Source organism: Elephas maximus, chromosome 16, assembly GCF_024166365.1.
Source record: "Elephas maximus indicus isolate mEleMax1 chromosome 16, mEleMax1 primary haplotype, whole genome shotgun sequence".
NCBI lineage: Eukaryota > Metazoa > Chordata > Mammalia > Proboscidea > Elephantidae > Elephas > Elephas maximus.
The window spans coordinates 66,140,266-66,167,680 of NC_064834.1; the positions used below are offsets into that span (position 1 = coordinate 66,140,266).

Consider the following 27,415-nt stretch of genomic DNA (forward strand, 5'->3'; position numbering starts at 1 on the left):
CTTGAAATAATTGAAAAACGTGTGCTTTTTGGCAATCTATAAATAAGATATAACTTGTTTTTCTAGCTCATCTTTGTGGAGAAGGATGGAGTCATATTGGGGATGCTTGTCTTAGAATCAATTCCAGTAGAGAAAGCTATGACAACGCAAAACTTTATTGCTATAATCTTAGTGGAAATCTTGCCTCATTAACAACCCCCAAAGAAGTAGAGTTTGTTCTGGATGAAATACACAAGTATACACAACAGGTAACAACTTGATTATGTAATATGATAATATGCTGTGATGATCTAATAATTATTGGAAATAATTCATTCTTTCTTGCTTTTTTTTTTTTATCCATTATTCTTATTAAATCTTGGAAATAATAGTGCAACTGATTACAAAATTGAACTGGCAGAGGACTCATTCTGTATATAAATCAGTTTATCTAAAAGTCGTCTGCTATGAATAAATACACCTAAAAAACTTCTGCATACATTTTAAGAATTTGTTCTGCAGTTAGGTAATTTGAGGTGTTCTTTATTAAAAAACACTGGATCAACAAATTGACTACATTTGTATATGTGTGTTCCGTGTATGTGTGTGTGTGTTGTGTTATGGAGTAAGTTTTAGAATTATGTTACGTTTCTAGGTTCAGATTTGCTTGAATCAATATACTAAAGGTTAACAGAACTAAGACAGATTTTAAAGTATATGGAAGTTATTGGAGCATATAGCACTTAGAAATAGTTTTGGATTTTTAGAGAGGTGCTTTTTGAAAAAGTTAAATAGTTCCTAGGAAATGCTATCAAATGCCGTTTTATAAGAAATTTCCTAGAGAAATTTGCAGTTTGTGTATTTATTTTCTATTATTGAGTTGTTAAAACATATTCAACTTGAGTAGAAGCTGCAAATTTGAAAATAATTTACTAAATCTCGTTTTGAAATACCTTATATAGTTTGTATACTTACTTGAAATATATTAATATAATGTAAATGGTGATAGTAGAGCTTTATATTTTGTTTGGAAAATAAAATTAGAACTCAATCAATATTGAGTTTAATAAATCAAATCGCAGGTAAGTGATAAGGCTAAACCGTAATAAATACCTTGAATCTGGAGTTTATGTTGGATTCGAGCCAGTGTTTAAGACATATACGTACATTTATACATAAACAGCCTATGGTAGATAATATACAGAGTGGCCCAATTTCTGTGTAAATAGTGATGTGCCTAAAAGTCAAATATTACTTTCAAAATTATATTAGGTCAGATCTCATTGATTTTATTTTGGACCTTAAATAATAGCTTTTATTTGGTTAAGTGCTCTGTTAATACTCCAGAACTTCACTCTGTAGTGTGGCAGAGATGATTTCAACTTGAAAACTTTCCAGAACAAATATTACCAATTGCTTGCTGTAGAAACACTTAAGTAATACTTTCTTGATATAGCTTGGAATAACTGATTTTTAAGCAGCATTTTAGTGGACAGTATGTCAAAAAGGTGGAAAGTGTGAATTCTGTAGTATTATCTCTATAATTTAGTAGCAAGTTAACCTCCCCAGTGCTAGGTTCCTCATCTGTAAAATGAGAGAATTTGAACCCATCCAGAGGCACCTTGGAAGACTTACTTCCGAAAGGGCACAGCTTTGAAAACACTATGGAGCAGTTCTGTCTACTCTACCACACCGGGTAGCTATGAGTCAGGACTGACTTGATGGCAACTAACAACAACAACAACCTTGTATATTTATTGTGAGGAATGAGATAGTGCATATAAAGAATATGAGTAAATTTTATATTTAGATGTTTACTGTGATTATCATTATCTTAATTGTAAGGGTTATTATTTTTGTATCTACTTTCCCACTACTGCTATTACTGTATTTCCAGGAATCATTATTTAGAAAATAAATTCCCAGGTAACTAGAATGTATTTGCTGAATGGTTAGTTAATATAGACATTGATTGTGAAAAATATTTACCCTAGGCATGTATTTTAATTTTTCTGTGATTAATAACCAGCTTCTTTCCCCCTTGAAAGTTGTACAAAAACTTTTTGTCTCTTAAAATCGCTTCTGGTTTGTGATGAAGAGTATGAACAAATGTTACTGATTTTTATTTTGGTAGTAACAGCAGAATATGCATCTGGTTTTTAAAGAATGGCGTAAGAATAGTTATGTATAAGACCAAAACCAAACCTGTTGCTGTCGAGTCAATTCTGACTCCTCGTGACCCTAGAGGGTGGAACAGAACTGCCCCATAGGGTTTCTAAGGTGCTCCTGGTGGTTTCGAACTGCCGACCTTTTGGTTAACAGCCAAACTCTTAACCACTATGCCACCAGGGTTTACCGGTTATGTGTAAACATTAAAAAACTGTAAGAACTTAAGCACGTTCTTTTTTGAAATTTTTATATTGGCATTCAGTTTACTCTTGCTGCCTATCCTAATTTCTGTGGTGGTATTATAAGTACCATATTTTCACGCAAATAACTTGCACTTTCTACGTATGTTTGCTAACTGCTCCTCCTACCCCCCGAGGTATTTTCATAAGCATGCCATGCTAATCTTTTTTTTTTACAGCAACATGTAAAAAAAATTGGTATTAGTGGCACTTAAGAGAATAACTCATATGGGGAAGGGAGTGTGTCTTAGTCATCTAGTGCTGCTGTAACAGAAATACAAGTGTGTGGTTTTAACAAAGAGAAATTTATTTTCTCACAGTCTAGTAGGCTGTAAGTCCAAATTCAGGGCGTCAGGTCCAGAGAAGGCTTTCTCTCTCTGTTGGCTCTGGAGGAAGGTCCTTGTCATCAATCTTCCCCTGGTCGAGGAGTTTCTCAGGTACAGGGACCCAGGTCTAAAGGTCCCTTTCTGCTCCTGGTACTGCTTCCTTGGTGGTATGAGGTCCCCAGTTCTTTGCTTGCTTCCTTTTCCTTTTATCTCTTGTGAGATAGTAAGTGGTGCAGACCACAACCTAGGGTGTTATGTCCCACCCTAATCCTCTTTAACTACAGCAGAGATTATGATTTATAACACACAGGAAAATCACAAAATCAAGGTCAGTCACACAATACTGGGAATCATGGCCTAACCAAGTTAATAAACACATTTTTGGGGTGGGGGGACACAATTCAATCCATCACAGAGTGGTTGGCAGATGAACAGAAAGCATGTGTTATTTCCATAAAATATGGTGTATTTCTTATGAGTATAAATAATGGATAATCCAGTTTCTAATGCCAGTTTCTATTTATAGAGCTAACACCTTCCCAGTAATAAAATTGATAAGTTCATCTTATTCCGGGGGTTTATAAATATTCAGATATTTTGAAATGGATATCACACTATGATGATTCTTAGCCATATAAAATATTTCTTACATGCCTAGGATTAATAGACAAGGTAGTAAGAAAACCTCTAATAACTAAATTTGTATAAAAAATTAATCTGTAAAAACGATTTTTGTGTTTTTTGTAGTTATTTTTTTATGAAGGAGAAAGACCAGTGTTTATTCATTTAGTACGTTTATCGAGTACCTTCAAAGTACTTGGCAGTCTACTTGCTCAGAATATAATGATTAAAAGATGGTGACTGTTCTCAATGAGTTTAGTAGGGAGAGAGACAGACACAATGATAATTGTGATAATTACAATGTTAGATGCACACAAGGTGATCTGTGAGGAACGAGTATGGACATCTGACCTTCCCTAGCTAAGGTTTTCAGAAGTTGGAGTTGGACAGCACGTGAGAACATTTAAAAGGCGGCCAAAGAAGCTCCTAAGTTTTTTGTCTTAACTTGTTTTATTTGAAAGCTACTAGAGGTTCTGTATGGCTGGAGAATAAGATGTTTTAGTGGCGTGTAGAAGAAACCTATTGATTTTTATAATATTTTAGAAAAATGTGTCCAGGTATATTTGGTAAAGTCTTATTTTTAAACCTATGGAGCATACAGTATAAATTAAGATCTGCTTATATTCTTATGATGCCAGGAGTTTCACTTCTCTAATGATAAAAAATGAGGGACAGTTACCAATGAACATGTGAAAATTAGTTCTGTGAATATCTGTCACTTTCAAAAAGATTATTGTGGGTAGATCTATTTTCCTTGAATTTTAGAAGGTATTAGTATTTAGCATTAGAGCTGCCTTGCTTTTTTCCTTGTTTAAAATGTATTTATTTCTTACCCTTTAACCTAAAACGTGCTATTTTAACAAGTTGCATATTTCAGAATTTTTTGTGTTAGTTGCTCATTTTTCTTGCTTACCCTTATAAATCATAAAGATTGGACTAACAGTTGTTTTGAATATGTGATGAACTTAGACTCAGTCTGCTGACCAACATGCCCTATAAATGAAAAATGTTTTATTTCACCAGAAAGCAGAGCTTTAGTAAGATTTCACAGGTGGGAACTTCTGCAAGGTGACATTCCATTAAGCGTATCTTTGTATAAAATGAATTATATTCCGAGTCACTGCAGTTGCATAAACTTCAGATAACCCTTCCTTGGCAAATAAAGGCCAACAAATTAATACACTCTGAAGAGATATCTTGGGTCAAATGGTCATCTACTTACCGGAAATGGCTAATGAACTGTGAAAATGATTTACGGTGTGCCGCGGTAAATTTTTATAATATAGTAATTTATCTTTCATTTTCAACTGCCTGTCCAGTTCATTTACTGAGTAATAGTTACTTTAAATGTTTTATCAACTGCTTCATTTTTCTATTCATCTCCTCTTCCTCTCAGATTCTTATCATGATGAGTTAGGGAGTAATATTTCATTTTAAATGACTTGTCTTTCCTATAGATAGTTGGGAAATATAGGCAGAGTTGCTGTAATGTGAAGCACAATCATTAATCTGAAATATCGATGTTGGATTGACCCCTGCTGTCATTATCAAGAACTGTAAAAATGTTATAGTTTCTTTGTTATCAGAATATCTTTTGAGAATAATGTCTGAAATATGTAATAATCACAATGTAAAAGCAGCATGTGTATTTTTATAATTACAAATGTTATTTATTATCTCAGACACAGTGCTGGATATAACTGCCTCTGCTGTAATGAACTTTGTTTAGCAAAATTTATTGGCTTCCAGCTATGGGTACAGTACTCTACTAGGCAATGTGTGATCTCCTGTCATAATGAGTATTCAAAAGATGTTTTAATTTTATTCAGGAAATATTCATTGAATGTCTAAGTTTAGTGTGGAATGCATTGTTTTTATATGCTATGCAAAATTCCATGCCTGTGGCCATCTTTATAACCTCTTTATGATCATTTATATAACATATTTGGAATAAATACTGATATAAATATCTAATTTTTAGGTTGTTAAAGACTTAGCTGGGGAGACATATTTTTTTCTACCTTTATTGTCCATAATGTAAAACAAGAGATGATTTGGCATTTTGAAACCATTTCACACTGTAATATAAGATAGGTAGCATAGTATGTTAGAAAATAAATTATATCTGTTAGGGTTGAGGTGTTTACTACAATTTTGTAAAGAGAGTAAAGAATTATTATTTTTGCATACCATAAGTGTAATATATTTTAAAAATTAATAATGAAAATGAAGAATATATAGAATAGATTTTGTTTTCATGCTAATTTTGAAATATTAGTGAGAGCATCAACCTTTGTCAGTTATATTTTGGGTCCAAGAGCCACAGATTTTACCAGTTTTCTTGTTCTTTTTATTAATGAAAGAAGATACTAATTTATCTAAAGTTACATGAAAGTTCAAACGTAGTAGTGGAGGTCTGAACTGGGAGTGAGACTGTTATTCTTCCTTCAGTCCTTTTGCAATCCTTTTATGAAGTCTTCACTATATACTGTTTGTTGATCTTGTTTTCTATTTTCTGACACTGCAGATCAAAGCAATTTGTCTTTAGATTTCTTAACCTCTAAGTGATTAGACTGGTAATAGTGGTAGTAGTAGCAGCAGCAATAGCATCATGTTAAGTTTCTTAATGATCTTGCCTCATAAGGTGGAAATTTATATCAGATACTTATACCCCCATTTTATAGAAGCGGAGACTGAGGTTCATAAAGGCTAAAAAACTGACTCCAAACATGTAATTAAACCCAAAACCTTTGTTTTACAAAGTTTAATTCTATGTCAGTCTCCAAAATGTGCTCGGGTTGTTCATTATTCTCAATACCAGAAGTCATATATGTTTTCGAGTGTAATTCTTAATGACCATGAACTATTTGTGAAGGAATATGATACAGTATTTTTAAATTTAGGCTTTTTTAATCCCCTTTTCTTATTGTTTACAGAAGGTATCACCTTGGGTAGGCTTGCGCAAGATCAATATATCCTACTGGGGATGGGAAGACATGTCTCCTTTTACGAACACAACCCTACAGTGGCTTCCTGGTGAACCAAATGATTCTGGATTCTGTGCGTTTCTAGAAAGGGCTGCGGTAGCAGGCTTGAAAGCTAATCCTTGTACATCTATGGCAGATGGCCTTGTCTGTGAAAAGCCTGTTGGTAAGTAGTACAGTAAACCAATATTCCTTTAAAAATGCAATGTTCCCAACCCCTCCTCCCACCACCTTTTTCCAGGGTGTGATAGTCTGTGAGCCTAAAGTAACTTTCACCATTTTTTTTATGAAGCAGATTCTCTGATTTTTAGGTAAGTTCCATCTTTATCCACTTTTCCCACTCACTTTTAGTTATCTCAGCATTAATCTGTGAAAATAAAAAAGTTTTTCCTGTTTTATACAACCATTGTTTCTTGGTTGAGTTATTTCAGTATAGTAAGAGCCTGTTCTTAATTTATTAATTACTTTTACTTACGTAATGGTGTTACAAAGAAAAATTTTTCTGAGGTTAAGAAGTGATCGAGAATCATTTTAGTCTTGTAGATTTATTATTTCAGTTGGAAACCAAAATCAGACATTTCTGTTAGGTTTTTTGAAATGGATTTTTGTTAGTAAAAAGGGAATTTTAAAAATTCTTTTCTCTTTTTAAATGTTGTAGTTTATACAAAATTTTATAGTAAATTTTTATATATTCATATCAGAGACGTATTCACTGACATGCATCTACTTTGATAAGGTGTGGGATATTTATGGAAAATTCGTGGCTAAGAAAGTAAATAATGACAGCTTACACAGTATTCAGCTTATATCCAGTACAACTAGGTCATGAATTATACTACAGTGGTATAATTTTAAAAATTGTACAACTTTAAGTACTTTGTTAAGAATTAAAAATTTCCAAGGAATTATGCATTTTCAAATTTGATAATAAACTTAAGTATTGACATATCATCAATTTTCATTTACTTCATCCTGTAATGTTGTTATATGATTTTTATGCCGCACTTAGCTTAATTGAAATGTTCTCTAAACGACAAGACAAAACCCATTCACTTGTGTAAAAATATGGTTAACAAATGAAATAATTGTATTTGTTGATTTATTCCAGTTAGTCCGAATCAAAATGCAAGGCCGTGCAAAAAGCCATGCTCTCTAAGGACATCATGTTCCAACTGTACCAGCAACGGCATGGAGTGTATGTGGTGCAGCAGCACAAAACGATGTGTTGACTCTAATGCTTACATAATCTCTTTTCCATATGGACAGTGTCTGGAGTGGCAAACTGCCACCTGCTCTCGTAAGTATTTATTTAAAGTGACTTTTCATTTAACGGAAACATGAATCATTTTTCTGTGTTGGACAGAGGAATTAAACACTTGAGGAAGTTTCAGAATATATGAGAAAAAATATTGTTGTAGCTGGCTTTGAGACCTATTAATGCTGCTAGTCTTTAATTTGTGTTATGCTGTCATTTAGAATCCCACTAAGTATCTTACCCTAAATATGAACATTTTGCCACATTTGGTACTTCCCCCCGAGCTCTTGAGTGTATGTTGTAGACAGTATAACGACAACTCATGAAAGTGCTTACTTCAAGGATCACATACTACTTTTTGTGCCTTTTTAAAGTGTCCTTTAATCTAGCACAGTTACCACAGTGTCTTCTTTTTCTTACATAACTTATATATTTTTGAAGAATCCCCACCAGTTATTTTGCACATTTCTCATTTTAGATTTGTTTAATTGTTTCCTCACAATTAGATTCAGGTTAAGCATTTTTTTGGCAAGAAAATCGTATTAATGATGATATATCCTTCTTTAGGCCTCTTGGAAGTTTGTTTGCCATTATTGGTATTGTTAAGTGGGGCCACTTGGTTAAGGTGGTATCTATCAGATTCCTCCATTATGAAACTACTTTTTCCCTCTTGTAAGTAGTAAGTGGAAACCCTGGTGGCGTAGCGGTTAAGTGCTACGGCTGCTAACCAACAGGTCGGCAGTTCGAATCTGCCAGGCGCTCCTTGGAAACTCTATGGGGCAGTTCTACTCTGTCCTATAGGGTCGCTATGAGTTGGAATCGACTTGACGGCAGTGGGTTTGGTTGTTCTTTTAAGTAGTAAGTAATCTCTGGGGTGATACTTTTCTTTGTGCTTCTCTTAGGCTGGATTCTCTAGAAAAGCAAAACCAACAGAGTATAAATATATATAGAGAGAGATTTATATCAAGGAAATGGCTCATGGGATTGTAGAGGCTGGAATGTCCCAAGTCTGTGGATCAAGATAGAGGCTTCTCTCAATTTGCGTAGCTGCAGGGGCTGGTGAACCCAAGATTGGCAGGTTGGAGGGCAGGGCTCTTGCTTACTGGTTGTGAAGATCGACAAATCCAAGATTGGCAGGCAAGACCACAAGGCTTCTCCTGATTCACACAGCTACAGGGGCTGGCGAATCCAAGATTGGCAGGTCAGAGGGCAGGGCCCCTGCTCACAGGCTGTGAAGATCGATGAATCCCAAGATGGGCTGACAAACTGATAGTTCAAGTCTCAAGAACCAGGAGTCAGATGAACAGGAGGCAGCTGCAGGATCCAGAGTGGCAAAAAGCCAGAATGTCTGCTTATATTCAGATGCAGGCCACACCCCCAAGGAAACACCCTTCAACTGATTGGCTACTCACAGCAGATTCCATCATCTGAGTAATCACATGTAAACACTGAGAATCATGGCCAAGTCAAGTTGACACACAATCTTACCATCACAGTTCTTTAGATGAAAGTTTACAGAGCAAATTAGTTTCTCATTAAACAGTTAATACACAAATTGTTTTGTGACATTGGTTACCAACCCTTCAATGTGTCAACACTCTCTACCCTGGGTTCCCTGCTTCCATTCGAACAGTTTCCCTATCCCTTCCTGCCTTCTCATTTTTGCTTTTTGGCTGGTATGCCCATTAGTCTTGTATACATGATTGAACTATGAAGCACATTCCTCATGTGTGTTATTGTTGGCCCTATTCAAAACAAAACTCAACCCCCCTACCCTTGAGTTGATTCTAACTCACAGAGACCCACTGAGTCAGAGTAGAACTGCCCCCATAGGGTTTCCAAGGAGTGGCTGGTGGATTTGAACTGCTGACCTTTTGGTTAGCAGTCATAGCTCTTAACCACTACACCATAAAAAGACCTGCCTAATCTTTGGCTGAAGTGTGAACCTCAGGAGTGACTTCAGTACTGATTTAAAATGTGGCCAGGGGCCATACTCTCGGGGTTTCTCCAGTCTCTGTCAGACCAGCAAGACTGGTTTTTTTTTTTTTTTTGAATTTGAATTTTGTTCTACATTTTTCACCCGCTCTATCTGGGACGCTGTATCCCTGTCAGAGCAGTAGGTCGTGGTAACTGGGCAACATCTAGTTGTTCTGGGCACAGTCTGGTGGAGGTTATATTAGTCGTGGTCCATTAGTCCTTTGGACTAATCTTTCACTTGTGTCTTTGGTTTTCATCATTCTTCTTTGTTCCAGCTGGGATGGGACCAGTAGATGTATCTTACGTGGCTACTCGCAGGCTTTTAAGACCTCTGGGGTGATACTTGCAGACTATGTGAATATCCTGTTCCCTATTATATTTTTATCTAGTGGTTTTAGCATCCATTCATGATCCATTACTTGAGTCATCTATTGATGTCTACAAAATGGTTGGTTTCTAATTTAATCATTTCTTTTATATTTATTAGTTGGCATTTGTCAGTAGAAAATAATTTTCCCTCTTCCTTTGCCCCACCATCATACTTCCTCCTCCTTTACTTCCCTTCTTCTCCTTCTCTTCCTCTCTCCTCCCTGCTTTTCTGAATTATTATGTAATATGGGATCATGTAGTACTTTTTGCTTTTAATAAGTGCCATAATTCATTATTTCTATTATTGTTTTTGTTGCTGAAATTGAGATTTGGTGAGGTGGAAGCCACCTTAGGCTAGTTGCTTAGTCCTTTTAACATGTTTCCAGTATCATTTTGAGTATTTCCTTACTTTCTGACGGAAACAGGTTTTCAGTCCTTGTATTTTTCCCCAGCCTGGTATCAGTTATATATCCAAGAATTACTTGTTTCTTGTAATGAAGAATGTATTTAGATACCAATATCTGGGAGCTTGGTGTGCTTTTTGTTACTGGGTTGTCATTACTTCTAGGCACTTCGGTAGTCAGATATATTGGATATATATATGTAAATATTGAGTTAATATTAATAATTCAGTTCTGCTCCAACAACACAGTATTCTTTCTCTCCTCCTCTAATTTCATATTCATGTCTTTAAATGCTGACTTTTTCTCTGTGGCATTGTTACGACACCTTTTCCTGCTTCTCAAGTTAATCCCCTCATCTCCTCTTGGTTCCTAATGTGTTTTCCTTATGTAATTGCTGTCTTTTAGGTATTATTGCAAAAGTGTATACATAACTATGGAGACATTTTGCTATCTTTTTTTAGGACTATGTATTTTTCCATTAGCTTACAATTCTGTTTGAATATAAAGTCATATAACATATTTGCTAATGTCTCTGTTATGCAGCCCAAAATTGTTCTGGATTAAGAACCTGTGGACAGTGTTTGGAACAGCCTGGATGTGGCTGGTGCAACGATCCTAGTAATACAGGAAGAGGATATTGCATTGAAGGATCTTCCCGCGGACCAATGAAGCTTTTTGGAATGCACAGCAATGAGATGGTTCTGGACACCAGCCTTTGTCCCAAAGAAAAGTACTATGAGTGGTCCTTTATCCAATGCCCAGGTAATGAAAGTGTCATTGAAACAATTTTAGTTTCTGCTTGTGTGAACCAAGAACAAATTCTGTTCTCTTATAATAATGATTAAAAAAAAAAGATGAAAATGAGGCTCAAATTTCAAATATGGAAAATTATTCTTCCTTACATTTCTGTTGTGTAGGTGGTATTTTGTTTGAAATCATTAAGTAGCCCAACCAGGTGCATGACATATAATGATTAGATATGATTTCATATGAACTGTTAAGTGGAAAAAAATCTTCTACCCTGCAGTATAGTCTTTTATTCCTCATATATAGCATATTGAAATTCAAAGAATTCAGAGAGCATCCAGTCAACCTTGATGCCAGTCATAACTGAAAATGTTATGTATAACATCTGTGATGGAGTTATCTGGCCTCATATTGAAAGCTGCCGTTGATATTTACTGTCATTCAATTTGGAAAGTCATTTAATTTTTCAGAAGCTGTTCCCTTAAAGAATCTGTTCTTATACTAAGTCAAAATCAACCTTCCTGAAAAATTAATTTATGCAATATATTTTATTGATTGCCTACTGCGTGTCAAGGAGTAATTTAGATGCTGGAGATGCAACAGTTAACAAATTAGAGTAAAGCTGTTTTATTCATGAAACTTATAATTAAAATTAATAAAATTAATTACATATGCACATGCATATAGACAGATAAAAAGATAGATGGTGATAAGTGCTATTAAAAAAATAAAGCAAGGAAGGAAGAGGTAATTTTCAGAGTCTCTTTTGACATCCATTTTGGCCTTTCTCTTCTTTCCTGTTTTTTTAATGACCTTTGACTTTGTTCATGTATGATTCCCTTGATGTCCCATTCTTTAGGTTGGCTCTTCACTTTCATGATAGTCTTTTGATGCAAGAAGTTTTTAATTTTGTTGAAGTTCACTCATCTATTTCTTCTTTAGTTGCTAGTGCTTTTGGTGTCATATCTAAGAATCCATTGTCAAAATAAGTTCCTGAAGCTTTACCCTTATGTTTTCTTCTGGGGGTTTTATGGTTTTAGCCCTTATGTTTGGCCATTGATCGATTTTGATTTTATTTTAGTATATGATTTGAGATAGGGTCTAACTTTAGTCTTTTGCATGTAGAGATCAAGTTGTCCCAGCACCATCTGTTGAAACTATTTTTCCCAGTTGAATGAACTTGGCATCCTTGTTGAAATCAGTTGACCATAAATGTATGGGCTTATTTCTGGGCTTACAAATCTATTCCATTGGTCTATATATCTATCCTTACACCAGTACTACACTGTTTTAATTACTATAGCTTTATAGTACGTTCTGAAATTGAGATGTGTGAGTCCTCCTACTTTGTTCTTTTTTGAGATATTTTTGACTGTTCAGGGCCTCTTCCCATTTGTTCGAACTTGAGAATCAGCTCTTCCATTTCTGCCAAAATAGCTGTTGGAATTTTGATAGGGTTTGCATTGAACCTGTAGATCACTTTGAGTGCTACAGACATCTTAACAATATAAAGGCTTCCAATCTATGCTCATGGAATGCCTTCTTATTTATTTAGGTTTTTTTTTTTTTTTTTTTTTATTTCTTTGGGCGATGTTTTATAGTTTTCCACCTCCTTGATTAGATTTTATTCCTAATTTTTTTTTTTTTTTTTGCCAATTCAACTTTTTATAGGTGTACAGCTTATTGACAGCAATTACAGTAATTGGCTTGCAGCCCTACCTTTAACCCCATCCTTTCGTCTTCCCTCCCCCCCACCTTTCTCCTCCGTCCCACCCCTAGTAACTAATAATAAGCTTTGGTTTCTATACATTTGCCTTTTCTTGTCTTTTTGTATATGTGAGGTCATACAATATTTATCTTTTCATGATTGACTTATTTCACTCAGCTAGTGGTTAAGAAGAGCTTAGGCTGCTAACCAAAAGGTGGGCAACATGAATCCACCAGCCGCTCCTTGTAAACCCTGTGGGGCAGTTCTGCTCTGTCCTATAGAGTCTCTGTGAGTTGGAATCGACTCAACTGGAATTTTTTTTTTTTTTTTTTAAATGTCTCTAAGCTCCGTCTGTAGAAGAGCTCAGGCTGCTAACCAAAAGGTTGGCAGCATGAATCCACCAGCCGCTCCTTGGAAACCCTATGGGGCAGTTCTGCTCTGTCCTATAGAGTCTCTGTGAGTTGGAATCGACTCAACTGGAATGTTTTTTTTTTTTTTTTTAAATGTCTCTAAGCTCCGTCTATACTGTAGCATTATCAAGACTTCATTTCTCCTACTGGCTGAGTAGTGTTCCACTGTATGTATATTCCACGTTTTGTTTATCCATTCATCTGTTGATGGGCATCTAGGTTGTTTCCACCTTTTGGCTGTTGTGAATAGTGCTGCAGTGAACATTGGTTTGTACAGGTCTCTGTTTCAGTCTCTGTTTTGAAGTCTTTTGGGTATACACCTGGGAGTGGAATTGCTGGGTCATATGGTGTGGTAGTTCTATTTTTAGTTTTTTTGAGGCATCGCCAGACAGTTTTTTCACAATGGCTATATATTCCTAGGTACTTTATTCTTCTAGGTGCTATTGGAAATGAAATTGTTTTGTTAATTTCCTTTCAGATTGTTCATTGTTAGCATATAAGAGAAAATGACCTTTTTAATTTAAGATGGCCTCTGGAGTTCTGTGGCTACTATTACCCTGTTCTTTTGTTGAGTTTTCAGAAAGCAAGAAGAAAAAAAAAATTTTTTTTATGACTGCCAGCTATCAACATCTGGGCTAAATCTGTAGTAATTGGTATAGAATTGGTGGAAGAATAGAGAAATAGGCCAGTGAAACATGACAGATTATAGAAACAAATCACTATATATGTGGTTACCTGATAAATGACAGAGATAACACTATAGTGAAGTTTGGAAAAGGATGGTCTTCTCAATAAATAATGCTGGGTGAATTGGAGTTTGTGTAGATTGCTATTATTTATTCCTCACATGTTTGGTAGAGTTTAACAATGAAGACATCTGGCCTGGACTTTTTGTGAGAAGTATTTAACTAAATATTCAATTAAGTTACCTAGTTTTTCTCTAGTGAGTTTGTAGTTCGTATCTTTCAAGGAATTTGTCCATTTCATGTAAGGTGTTATTGACATAGAAGTATTCATAATATTTGTCATGGTGTTTTTACTATCTGTAGAATCTTTGGCAATGTCCTTTCTTTAATTTCAAATATTGGTAATTTATATTTGTTTTAATCAACCTGCTAGAGGTTTGTGAATTTTCATTGATTCTGTAAACAGCTGTTTTTTCATTGATTTTTAAATAATTTTCCATCTTATATTTCATTTATTTTTGTTCTTATTTTAATTTTTCACTGCATCTTCTTACATTAAGTTTAATTTGCTCTTCTTTTTCTAGGTACATAAGGTACAAACTTAGATAATTGATTATTTTTTTTTCTTATGTAAGCATTTAGTGTTTATAAATTTTTCTCTAAATGCTAAATGCTTTTGATTAGTGTTTTAATGATGTATCTATTTCCATCTTTTTACTTTAAGTTACCTGTGTCTTTATATTTAAAGTATATTTCTTATAGATAACACATTTTGATAGGTTTTGATGTTTAATCCAATTTTACAGTCTCTACTATTAAATTGGAAACCCTGGTGGCGTAGTGGTTAAGAGCTATGGCTGCTAACCAAAAGGTTGGCAGTTCAAATCCACGAGGTGCTCCTTGGAAACCCTATAGGGAAGTTTTAGTCTGTCCTCTAGGGTTGCTATGAGTTGGAATCGACTTGACAGCAATGGTTTTTTTTTTAACCATTAAATTAGAGAGCTTGGACCATTTAAGGTAAATGTAAGTATCAGTATGATTTGGATTAAATTGAACATCTGGCTGTTTTCTATATTTCCCATCTATTCTTTGTTCCTGTTTCCCTTTTTTTCTGCCTTCCTTTGCATTAGCTGAACATATTTTATAGTTTCATTGTATTTAATTTATTGGTTAATTGCATTTCCTTCTTTTAGTGCTTGAGCTTGGTTGTATAGCATACGTCTTTAACTTATCACAGCCTACATTTAAGTAATATTATGCTTCACATATAGTATAAGAATCTTATTGCTTTAAAATGTTATAATACCTACAGAACATTTCTATTACTTTTGCTTTAAATGGCAAATTATATTTTAAATATATTTAAAAATAATAAGGGACCTTTATCATCCAGCAAAGTGTCAGGGTGTGTCCGAGACCAAGAGGTTTCCTAGATGCAGGACTTTCAGTTGTAAAACTGGGAGAGTCCTGAGCAAGCTAGGATGGTTGGTTATGCTGATAGTGACTCAGTTTACCTTCCCACCTAAAACAATTAAGAAGTAGAACAAAATAAATGAACGGTTCTGAAGAAATTGGATATTAGTCAATGAAGGAGAACTGTTCCTTAGAGATAGGAAGCACATGAGGTGAGCACTATCACTGTTCCAGATTAATACCTGAAGAAAGTTTGCATGAGGCAAAACGGGCAGCTTAGCGGTCACCTTGAGTTGAGGAGATGGAGCTAGGAGTCTGGGTAAGTCAAGGTGATTAAATTTTGCAGAAGGAGTACCAAAAAGTTGGTATTCCAGTGAACTGCAAAAGAGTCCACCATCAAGTGTTCCGTTAAGTACTGAAAAGGGCATGATTGTAGGAAACTACTTAAATCTTCAGAAAGAAATACTAGAAAAGAATAAGAGAAACAATCACCAATAACACGGAGGGCTTGGGATATTGTCTGCTTCTAGCACATAGGGTAGAAAAGCTCATTATTCTTTAGATATCTAGTAGAGTACTCAGAAGGGTTTTGTTTCAGTTGTGTGTAAAAATTAGCCCTAGGCTAAATCTTACATTGATCTTATGAAACAAAGCTTCAAAGCAAGACCAGAATGAGCAAACTGTTTCCAATTAACCACATCCTAGAACAAAACTGAAGAATATTTATAGAAATGCAAAAATATCCAGCAAGGTAACATGAAAAATTCCCGTTGTCTGGCATCCAATCAAAAATTAGCAGGTATACTGAGAAACAGGAAAATAACACCCATAATTAAAAAAAAAATGAACCCGATGGTAGAATTAGTTGGAAAAAAAAAAAGTATAGTTGTTACAACTGTATTCCATATGTTTAAGAAAAAAGGTGAAATATTGAATATGTTAAGTAAATCACAGAAAATATAAAAAAGACCCAAGTAAAACTTATAAATATGAAAACTGCAATGTTTGGCATGAAAAATAAATTTAATGAGCTTAATATAAGATTAGACATTGCAAAAGAAAAGATTGGTATACTCAAAGACAAACAATAGGAAGTACACAAAATGAAGTACACACAGGACGATGTCTGAAAAACAATGAGCTGAGCATGCATGAGCTGTGGAACAATATCATGTGGCCTACTATTATAACTGGATATCCTAAAGGAGAGAAGAAATAATGACCAAATAGTTTCCAAGTGTGATGAAAACTAAAAACCCACAGACTCGAGAATGTCAGTGAACCCCAGCACAAGAAACATGAAGAAAGCTATACAAAGGCACAAAATAATCACATTGCTTAAAACCAATAATAAAAGTTAATTTAAGCAGCCAAAGGAGAAAAAGATGCATACAGAGGAAAAGATAAGCCTGATATCACATTTCTCGTTAGTAAAACTGAAAATGAGAAGTCAGTGTAGCATCATCTTTCAAATATCAAAAGAAAAAAGAGGTTAACTCTCAATTCTTTACTTAGCGATAGTATCATTCAATAATGAAGGTGAATAAAGACTCCATCAGACTTCCAAAAGCTGTAAGAATTTATCAGCAGTGGCCCTGTTTTACAAGAAGTAATAAAGGAAGTCCTTTAATCAGAAGAAAATTGTTCTGGATATAAGTCTGGACCTATACAAAGGAATGAAGATAATGGAAATAACAATGTGGGTAAAGATGTTTTTCTTGTTATTGAAATATCTAAAAAGAAACTGTTCAAAGTAAAAATGACAAAAAAGTATTATGGGGTTTAATGCATATGTAGAAATAAACAATATGACACGATAGCTCGAAGGCCAAGGGGAGAAAAATGGCAGTACGGTGTTCTAAGTTTCTTACACTGTATGTGAAATGGTATAATATCATTTGAAGGTAGACTGTATAACTTGTAGGTATATATTCTAAACTCTAAAACAACTACTAAAATAACAAAAAGAGTCATAGCTAATAAGCTAAAAAGTAGGTAAAATGGAATTAAAATAATTCAAAATAAAGCAGAACAAGAGAAAAAGAGGAATGCAAGCAGACAGGACAGTTAACTAATAGCAAAATGGTAAGCTCAGCCATGTTAATAATCACACTAAATATAAATGATTTAAACACCCCAATAAAAAGGGCGAGATTGTCATATTGAATAAAAAAGCAAGACCCAACTATATGTTGCCTGTAAGAAACCTACCTAAAATGTAGGAGGCACAAATAATTTAAAAGTAAAAGAATAGAAACACTTAGCTAGCAATAATTAAGAGAAAGCTGGGTTGGCTTCACTGATACCAGACAAATAGATTTTGAAGCAAAAAAAATTCCTGAAATAAAGAGGGTCATTTCATAATGGTAAACATGTTAATTTACTAAGAGGTCATAACAATCCTAACCATTTTTATACCTTATAACAGAGGATAAAAATAGATGAAGGTTTACTGGAGTATGCCAAAGATCACCTTTTAGTTCCCAGAGATAACTTGTGTACATAGCACCATACCAATTTTTTTTTCCTCTCTTGCTGTTTTGTTATGGAAAATGTATTAGTTGTCTACTGCTGCATAACAAATTACTACAAATGTAGAGACTTAAGCAATACCTAGGTATAGCAAAAATTGACCCACAGCTCAAACTTCTCTTAACCATTTCTACTTGGAACTGACTTGAAGGCAACTAACAACAACATGTATAGAATAACATTTCTGGTAAATTTTGCCATGAGTTTCTGTGTATATATATTTTTTGAATTTTATTGAGAATGCCAAGTATATATTTTTAAATGTTGTACATCTGTTTTAGAGGACACATGTTTTTCGAAACTATGTACCTTACTTGCATATCAAATCTTGATTTGTTTTTCATCATGCTTTATTTTGATATTTTTCTGTTTGTATGTCCATAAATCAGGAACCATCTGGATTGGTCTTAAAATTTAGACAAAATGGAAATGATAGCTTCCCTTTAGTTTTATTCAGGTCTCGCCACTAGGTTGTTACTGAGGACCTTTCAAATAATGGTGTACCCTGGAAGAACTATTAGATGTAAATTTATATTACCTGTTGATCCGACACCCTGATGGTAGTGAGGAGTAAAACAATCATAGGCTTGTCTGTGTTTGATAAAGCCATTATGCTTGTGGCTATCTTTTTATATACAGTAAAATCTGTGAAAGTCAGAACCTTTGTAAGGTGGAAAACTGTCAGAGACAGAAAACTCAAAACTAATACAAGGTAGGATTCTTAATAGAGAGCAGTAGTAAGCACCCTGTCAAAGGCGGAAAACTTTCAAGCCCGAAAAACAAGGCAGTTTTTCATCAAGTTCCGGCTCTCACAGTTTTTACTGTGTAATACGCTTTCTCCTTTGCCACTGCTACCGTACTAGTTAAAAGCTATGCCAGTGACCAGTCTTTTTTTCTGGAAATTTTGTCTGCAATTAGGTCTAAATTATACCAGCTTTCTGCTTGGTATGTATAAAGTGCATGACATATTGAACTTCCCCTTTTCACACTTTCTAGCAACTGTCTTAAGAGGGTAGTAGTGATATGCTTCTTGGCTGACTCATGCCCATCCTTGCCTTTAGAACTCACTTTAAGCAAGGGGATTTGAGTGAAATTTGTTGTTGTTAGGTGCCATCCAGTAGATTTTTGACTCATAGTGATCCCATGTGACAGAGTAGAACTGCCTTTATCTTGCCTCATTAACATAACTGCCTTTAATCCTGCCTTATTAACATCATAAACATATTAACATCATAGAGGTTAGCATTTGCAACATATAGGAAAATTACAATCACATAACAAAATGGAGGACAACCGCAGGATACTGGGAATCATCGCCTAGAAAAGTTGACACACATTTTTGGGGGAAACAATTCAATCCATAACACTGCCAAACTTGTGGTTAGCAACTGAGCCCTTAACTGTTGCTCCAAATATGTCTGGGGTCAGTTTCTAGAAGTATTGTAGATTACTTTTTTCTAGTTTTATTTGTGTAGCTGGCACAATACTCAAATTTCTGTTGTTGCTGGGAAATTTCCTTGTTATTTCAGTGAAATCTGTGAGGAGAGAATTAGATGCAGATGCTAAATTTAATATCTTACTCAGAAGTTAAAGCTTCTTTTTTTGGTCTGGTGACTTCCTCTTTTTGGCCAGAAGTTTCATAAAGTACGTATAAACAACCCATATTTTATTTCAGATCTTCAAGTAATGTTTTATACATATGGGGACTCAATAAATTTTGTTTTTACCGGAGTACGTTAAAGGAGTGATGCCACATAATAAATTTTCTACGAAATAATAGCCATACCCAGTCCCAGTTATTTAAAAATTGTGTTGTCAATAACATTAGTTTCTTATTATATAATATAAATTTTTGTAGAAAATTGGTTATACAGAAAAATCTTAGTAGATTAATTTTCCACAGGCATGTTTATACATTTTAAAACATCTGTGATCATTCCAAATAGTGTTTTGTAAACTTGTTTCACTTAATTTGTCATGAACATTTATCTTAACATATTAAAATTTCTCCTAATTGTTTCATAATGTAATATAAAGTTTGAAAACTATTAGTTTTCTTAATTTCATAAAGAGGATGGTGACTAACCTTTTCCCAGTAGTTATGCCTCTGAAAGTTTCTATCAAATGTTGGTATTTGGTTTTTACTCTTGTGTAAACCCTCACCATCTGATGTTAATTCATGTTGAGACACTATGCGAGTCTCTGGGCAGATCCCTCTCCTATCGTGCATCTGAGAGGCAGTTTATGTCGTATTTAATATCTGGTCTTTTGTTTCAGACTTTCTGATTTACGTTTGTCTCTGCCATTGATTAGCCGTATGGCTTTGGTTAGTTACTTAACCCAGGTTTCTTCATTTTAGATATGATCCTATAACTAGCACCTTCCACAAAGAATTATTGTGAGGATGAAATGATATATAATTCATGTGTAGCACGTGGTACTGTATTTGACCATTGGGAGGTATTTACAATATTTTAAAACTGATTCAGTATGTACACTGACCGATCAGAACAGATGCCAGCCACAAAGAACTGGAACTGACTGAACATTGTCTTTCTGGCCAGAGTGAGAGAGTGCTCATTTAAATGCTAACTGCTATATTAGTTGTAAGTACGAAAGGGACAGTGTTGAAGATGTTAGGGTGAGCGGTTACCAATCTGAGTCAATATTAGGTCCTATATAGGCACTAAAAGGAGCTCTGGTGGTACAGTTGTTAAGGACTAGGCTGGTAACCGAAAGGTCGGTGGTCTGAGCCCACCAACTGCTCCACAGGAGAAAGATGTGGCATTCTGCTTCCTTGAAGATTACAGCCTTGCAAATCCTATGGGGCAGTTCTGCTCTGTCCTATAGGATCACTAACCTTGGAAACCCTATGGGGCTGTTCTACTCTGTCCTGTAGGGTCACTATGCATTGGAATCAACTCAACCACAATGGTTTTTGTTCATTTTTTTTATGAACATTATCTCAATCTGAAGTTTTTGGGTTCTGGTATAATATTACAGTAAAACTTGCGAAAGCTGGAACCTGTCCGAGGAGGAAAACGCAAATGGTTTTTACTAAAGAAAAGTGATAGAAAAGTAGCAAGACTGCTCCCTGTCATAGGCAGAAAATTTCGGAGACCTAGAAAAACAATGTAGTCTGGTCAAGGTCTGGCTCTCACAGGTTTCACTGTAATATGAAAATTTATTAAAAGTCTCAGATTGTAAAGACATAAAAATTCTTTAAGCTGAAAATCTGATTCCCTTTAGTTCGAATTCAGATAGGATTTTAGTTAAGCGATGAAGCTGTTCTTGCTCAAAGAAGGTAAACATTTATGCAAATGGTTTAAAAGGGCTGTTTTTGTTACTTTTACTACTAATTTACGTCCTTGAAGTAAGGACCTAATGGCATATAATTTTCTATATTTATCAGTGCTTTGTTTTATATATAATTAAGATGCAATTTAGCATTCTTTATCAAAGCTGTAATTTAGTCCTATGTTTATGAACCTTGAAGTCCTGGTGGTGCGTTGGTTAAGAGCTTGGCTGCTAACCAAAAGGTTGGCAGTTCAAATCCACCAGCTGTTCCTTGAAAATCCTATGGGGCAGTCCTAATCTGTCCCATAAGGGTTGCTATGAGTTGGAATTGACTGGATGGCAACGGGTTTGGAATGGGTTTTATGAACCCTAATAGATAAAGCATTCATATGAATCTTTAAGGACTATGCTGAAAAGTATTCTTTCCTTAGCTACAGTTTTTGTTTTACTTTGTCTCCAAACCTTGATTTCATAGAACATAAGGTAAAATTTCAACACACAACTTACTGTAATGTCTTATGTTAGTATTTTGAGCCACATATTGTATGCAATAAAAAAATCTTAGGACTTTTGGACTTTGCTGCCATCTAGAATTTTAAAATAAATTCTTTGTCTTGATAGTTATCATACTTGATATTGTCATGTGGTATTTGTAACACTGTTTACCATTTTTTCTAGCTTGCCAGTGTAATGGACATAGCACGTGCATAAATAATAATGTGTGTGAACAGTGTAAAAATCTGACCACAGGAAAGCAGTGTCAAGAATGCATGCCTGGTTATTACGGAGATCCAACCAATGGAGGACAGTGTACAGGTAACAATTGTTTCTTTTACTTCAGTGTATTTTTACTATAGAAAAGTCCTCATAGTTTCCTTATTTCCTGAAGTTGACAAAATATTGTTTTGCTGTCTATGGCTTCTCTATCGTGATGTGATATATGAAAGTTAGTTTTATTTTTTAGGATCACATTATCCAACTAAATAAATAATACGTCACATCTAGTTGAATTATTCTCCATGCAGTAGTAGCTAAAATCAGTTGGTAAAGCCTTGAAAGTACAAATTTACTACCATTTCTCCATTTTCAGTTCACCTTATTGAGAAAAGTTCATTTTTTTAAATTAGTGGATGTGTTTTTTTTAACAATCAAAGTCCATGATAATGTTAAGGTAAAGAAGGAAATAGATACATTCTTAAATTTCTTATAAATTGTTTCCATTGGCTGATTTTCGGAGGTAGATTGCCTGTCCTTTCTTCCTAGTTTGTCTTAGTCTGGAAGCTCCTCTGAAACCTGTTCAGCATCATAGCAACACGCAAGCCTCCACGGACAGATGGGCGGTGCCTGCACGTGCGGTGTATTGAATGGAAGTCACACCTGGGTCTCGCACAAAGAAGGCGAGAGTTCTACCACTGAACCACCACTGTCCCCAGGAAATAGATTCATATTGAATGGTGGCGCTTTAAATACACTGCACATTTGAAGTATTATTTTTTAAATTCAACTTTCTAAAGCCAATCTAACATTGCAGTCTGAATTTGTCAAACGTGCAATCAAGATGCATTGATAATTACTGGTGATTGAAATGAGAAAGTTGGAAACAAAGAAGGATCAGTAGTTGGAAAATATGACCTTGCTGATAGAAATGATGCCAGAGATTGCGTGATAGAATTTTGCAAGACCAAAGACTTCTTCACTGCAAATACCTTTTTCAACAACATAAACAGCTATACACATGGACCTTTCCAGATGGAATACACAGGAGTCAAATCAACTACATCTGAGGAAAGCGATGATAGAGTAGCTCAGTATCATCAGTCAGAACAAGGACAAAGGCCTGCTGCAGAACAGGTCATCAGTTGCTCATACACAAGTTAAAATTAAAGCTGAAGAGAATTAGAGCAAGTCTATGAGAGGCAAAGTACAACCTTGAGTATATCCCACTTGCATTTAGAGACTATTTCAAAAATAGGAACACTAATGACCAAAGACCAAATGAGTTGTGGAATGACATCAAGGACATCATACACGAAGAAAGCAAAAGGTCCTTAAAACAATAGAAAAGAAAGACCAAAACGGATGTCAGAAAACATTCTGAAACTTGTTCTTGAACATGGAATAGCTAAAGCAAATGGAAGAAATGATGACATAAAAGAGCTGAACAGAACATTTCAAAGAGCAGCTTGAGAAGACAAAATAAACTATTATAATAAAATATGCAAAGACCTGGAGTTAGAAAAGCAGAAGGGAAGAACATGCTCAGCATTTCTCAAGCTGAAAGAACTGAGTAAAAAATTCAAGCCTCGAGTTGCAATATTGAAGAATTCTATGGGAAAAATATTGAATGATGCAGGAAGCATCAAAAACATTAAAAATAATTGGTCAATATTCAGCCATTTTAGGAGATAGCATATTATCAAAAACCGATGGTATTAAAGGAAGAAGTCCAAGCTGCACTGAAAGCATTAGTGAAAAACAAGGCTCCAGGAATTGATGGAATATCAGTTGAGATGTTTCAACAAATGGATGTAGCGCTAAAGTTGCCCACTTGTCTATACCAAGAAATTTGGCTAACCGACTGGAAGATATTTATATTTGTGGCCATTCTAAAGAAAAGTGACCCAACGGAATGCGGAAATTATCAAACATTATCACTAATATCACTCACAAGTGAAATTTTCTGAAGATCATTCAGAAGTGTTTGCAGCAGTACATTGACAGTGAACTGTCAGAAATTCAAGCTGGATTCAGAAGAGGACGAGGAACAAGAAATATCCTTGCTGATGTCAGATGGATCTTGGCTGAAAGCAGAGAATACCAGAAAGATGTTAACCTATGTCTTATTGACTATGCAAAGACATTCAACTGTGTGGATCATAACAAATTATGGGTAACATTGTGAAGAATGGGAATTACAGAACTTAGCTGTGTTCATTACGAACATAGACCGAGGGACAGTTATTTGAACAGAACAAGGGGATACTGTATGGTTTAAACTCAGGAAAGTTGTATGTCAGGGTTGTATGTTTTCACCATACTTATTCAGTCTGTATGCTGGGTACATAATCCGAGAAGCTGGATTATATGAAGAACACAGCATCAGGATTGGAAGAAGACTCATTAACAACCTGCATTATGCAGATGACACAACCTTGCTTGCTGAAAATGAAGAGGACTTGAAGCACTTACTCATGAAGATCAAAGACTATAGCCTTCAGTATGCATTGCACCTCAACATAAAGAAAACAAAAAATAGCCACATTTGGACCAATAAGTAACATCATGATAAATAGAGAAAATGTTGAAGTTGTCAAGGATTTCATTTTACTTGGATCCATAGTCAAAGCTCATGAAAGCAACAGTCAAGAAATGAAACGATGTATTGCACTGGGCAAATCTGCTGCAAAAGATCTCTTTAAAGTGTTAAAAATCAAAGACGTTGCTTTAAGAACTAAGGTGAGCCTGACCCAAGCCTTGGTACTTTTAGTTGCCTCAAATGCATGTGAAAGCTGGACAGTGAATAAGGAAAACCTGAGAAGAGTTCACACCTTTGAATTATGGTGTAGGCAAACAATATTGAATATACCACGGACTGCCAGAAGAACGAACAAATCTGTCTTGGAAGAAGTACAGCCAGGATCCTCCTTAGAAGCAATGATGATGCGACTTCGTCTCATGTACTTTGGACATGTTATCGGGAGGACTGTTGTTCAGAAGGACATCATGCTTGGTAAAGTAGAAGGTCAAAGAAAAAGAGGAAGGCCTTCAACAAGATGGATTGACATAGTGGCTGCAACAATGTGCTCAGTGTCTAACAACAACTACAGTAACAGCAATGTTAATAATCATAAAAAAATATTTTAATGAAAACCACTTCTCCAAATAAAAAAATATGCTGACACTAAAAAGGGTTCCAGTCTTGCATGACTAGTAGTTTTTTTTCATCTGGGTCTTAATCTTTTTGGTTAAATTAATTGCAAAGATTTTTAGTGATTTGGTTGGTATTATGCATAAATTGTTTAACATTACATTTCTAATTGCTTTTAGTAAAGTTTGATTATATATTTCTTAATTTATATCTTTTAGTTTATTTTTGTTCTTTTTTCTACATTTTTAAGTTGTGTGCTTACCTAACTTTATATGTATGTATATATATTTCGTAGAAGCAGAAAATTTACAACCAAATAAACCTGAGCATTTCATGAAGTAAATATAGAATGTTAATTCTCTCAAAGTGGGGCATTGTCCTAAATAATCTAAAATTGCAGATAAGTGAAAATCACTTGAGAAGGCAATCTTGGTTCTATTCATTGTTTTAACATGGCAAAATTAAAATTAGTTTGTATTTTCTGAGTATGTATTATCATCTTATGTAGCAGAGAAAATCCAAACTGAGTTTTAAAATATTCCAGAAAGAGGCCATTAAATGAATAATTATATAATCCTGTGAAGGTATTAGTTTATGATATAGCCATGAAGGTAAACTTTGATCAAAGAATCTCTTTGGAATAACGTTTTTTAAATATAAAGTCAATGATATTAAGAAAATCAAGAAAGCCTGTTTAAGTCATGCAAAGCAGAGCTGCCTCTTTTCAGCTGCATCATAAACACAGTTCTCCACTGCATCGCTTCTATAATATTTTTAGCTAGTTTGCCTCTTCTGTAGACAGATTTTTTGAAACCTTTGTTGTCTTTGGCAGATATGCCCCTCAAGGTTCAAATGCTCAGTAACCCTAATATTTTCTTATGTACTCCATTTTTTCCACTCTCTTCTTCCTCTAAATGCAAATGTAAGCATCTGATAATCCTTCCTTCACAGTGGTTTGAATTTAAACAGAAACTGTTCATCCGAAGAGTAACCTGTAAAAAAGTACATCAGAAGCTAGGCAGAGGCAAGGAAGGATCTTCCCCTACAGTCTTCAGAGAGAGCCTGGCCCTACTGACACCTTGATTTTGAACTTTTAGGTGGCAGAACTGTGAGAAGACAAATATCTATTATTTTAAGATACCCAGTTTGTGAAGCTTGTTTATGGCAGCCCTAGGAAGGTAATAGAAAGCTGTAAATAAAAGAAGAATATAAGCTTGAAGAACAGGATTTTAAATCATGAACAGTTTGAACTTTTGCCTGTACCAGAATCCTTAATGTGTTTGAAATATAATATGGTAACATACCTATGAAATATTATTAAGTGTAATTATGTTAGAAACATACAAAAGAAGCTAAATTGGCATGGTCTCCTAACCTTCAGAAGTTGTTGTCATATGCATACTACAGATAGCAGTGATACATTAATGAAAGGACGTAGGAGCATAAACTTGTCTTTGAAACACGTGCTAAAGTATGTTCTTCATATGTAACTTGTTTAAATAACCTTTACAGCATCTTTTTTCTGCCCTTATTCTTTAGTTTTCTTATCAGTTGATATTGTAACTTTGATACTGTAACATATATTGTAAAAAAAACCCATTGATTGTAGAGGGGACAGAAATATGTGACCACGTTATATCCCTCTAGTGTATATCTAGGCTATAAAAAAAAGTCAACATTATATAAAATTTGACAAAAGGCTAGTGTGTGATGATTTCATAGGTGCTTATTCAGCATGAAAAGATAGCCTCAAACCCTCAAATGCTGACAACAGAATAATTTCAACACTGTCATGAAGTATAAATTTTAAACAATTGAATTTAAAATGCATTTGTGTAATTTTACCCTGAAGTACAGCACCACCAGGGAATTCTCTCAAAATGAGCTCACGTTAAAAGGTGTTTTTAACACAATTTATTTTTGTCTCAGAAATTATTAAAGTTACTATATACAGTGATAATTCTTTTAAGAAACTCTGTAAGCATAACTATTATCCAGTTGTGCCATAAAGAATAAATAAAGGTTTGATCCAAGTTTTTAAATATTAATATACTTTTTTTTCAGTGAAGTTCTGAATAAAAGGCAGTAGTAATATGAAACTCTGCAGCTTAATATTAAAAGATGTCATGATATATTCATTCACTATTTATGAGGTTATATATTATCTGTATATCTGGTGTCCCTTTATTGCTCAATAATAGTTGCATTTATTCCTTGCAGTTCTACGCCTTGTCTTATATTTCTGTAATCCTTACATTTTAAATTCCCATAGCTAACATCTAAAAACTTAAAGGAAACTTAGCTTATTTTAAAAAATATGCTTCATGAAGGAAAACTTACAACTTTATGAAGAAATCTGGTCTACTGAAAAAGGGAGGTTCTTGGAAATCTGTGTGGTACCAAAGCTTGCTTTGTGTGTGTGTGTTTCAAG

The 27,415-nt window shown here is 34.7% G+C and overlaps 1 protein-coding gene across 8 annotated transcripts in view; it reads left to right on the top strand.

Annotated features, from left to right (window-relative positions):
- ATRNL1 (attractin like 1) overlaps nt 1-27,415 on the top strand; it is a 685,371-nt gene that overhangs the window by 147,933 nt on the left and 510,023 nt on the right. For all 8 annotated transcript variants that reach the window (XR_007513388.1, XR_007513389.1, XM_049854677.1 and 5 more), the window contains 5 exons: nt 67-248; nt 6,271-6,484; nt 7,427-7,615; nt 10,867-11,085; nt 21,795-21,932. Coding sequence is in view for 6 of the 8 variants with exons in the window: in XM_049854677.1 (XP_049710634.1) it covers nt 67-248; nt 6,271-6,484; nt 7,427-7,615; nt 10,867-11,085; nt 21,795-21,932 (942 nt within the window). In the remaining 2 variants the exon portion in view is untranslated. The remainder of the gene's footprint in view (nt 1-66; nt 249-6,270; nt 6,485-7,426; nt 7,616-10,866; nt 11,086-21,794; nt 21,933-27,415) is intronic.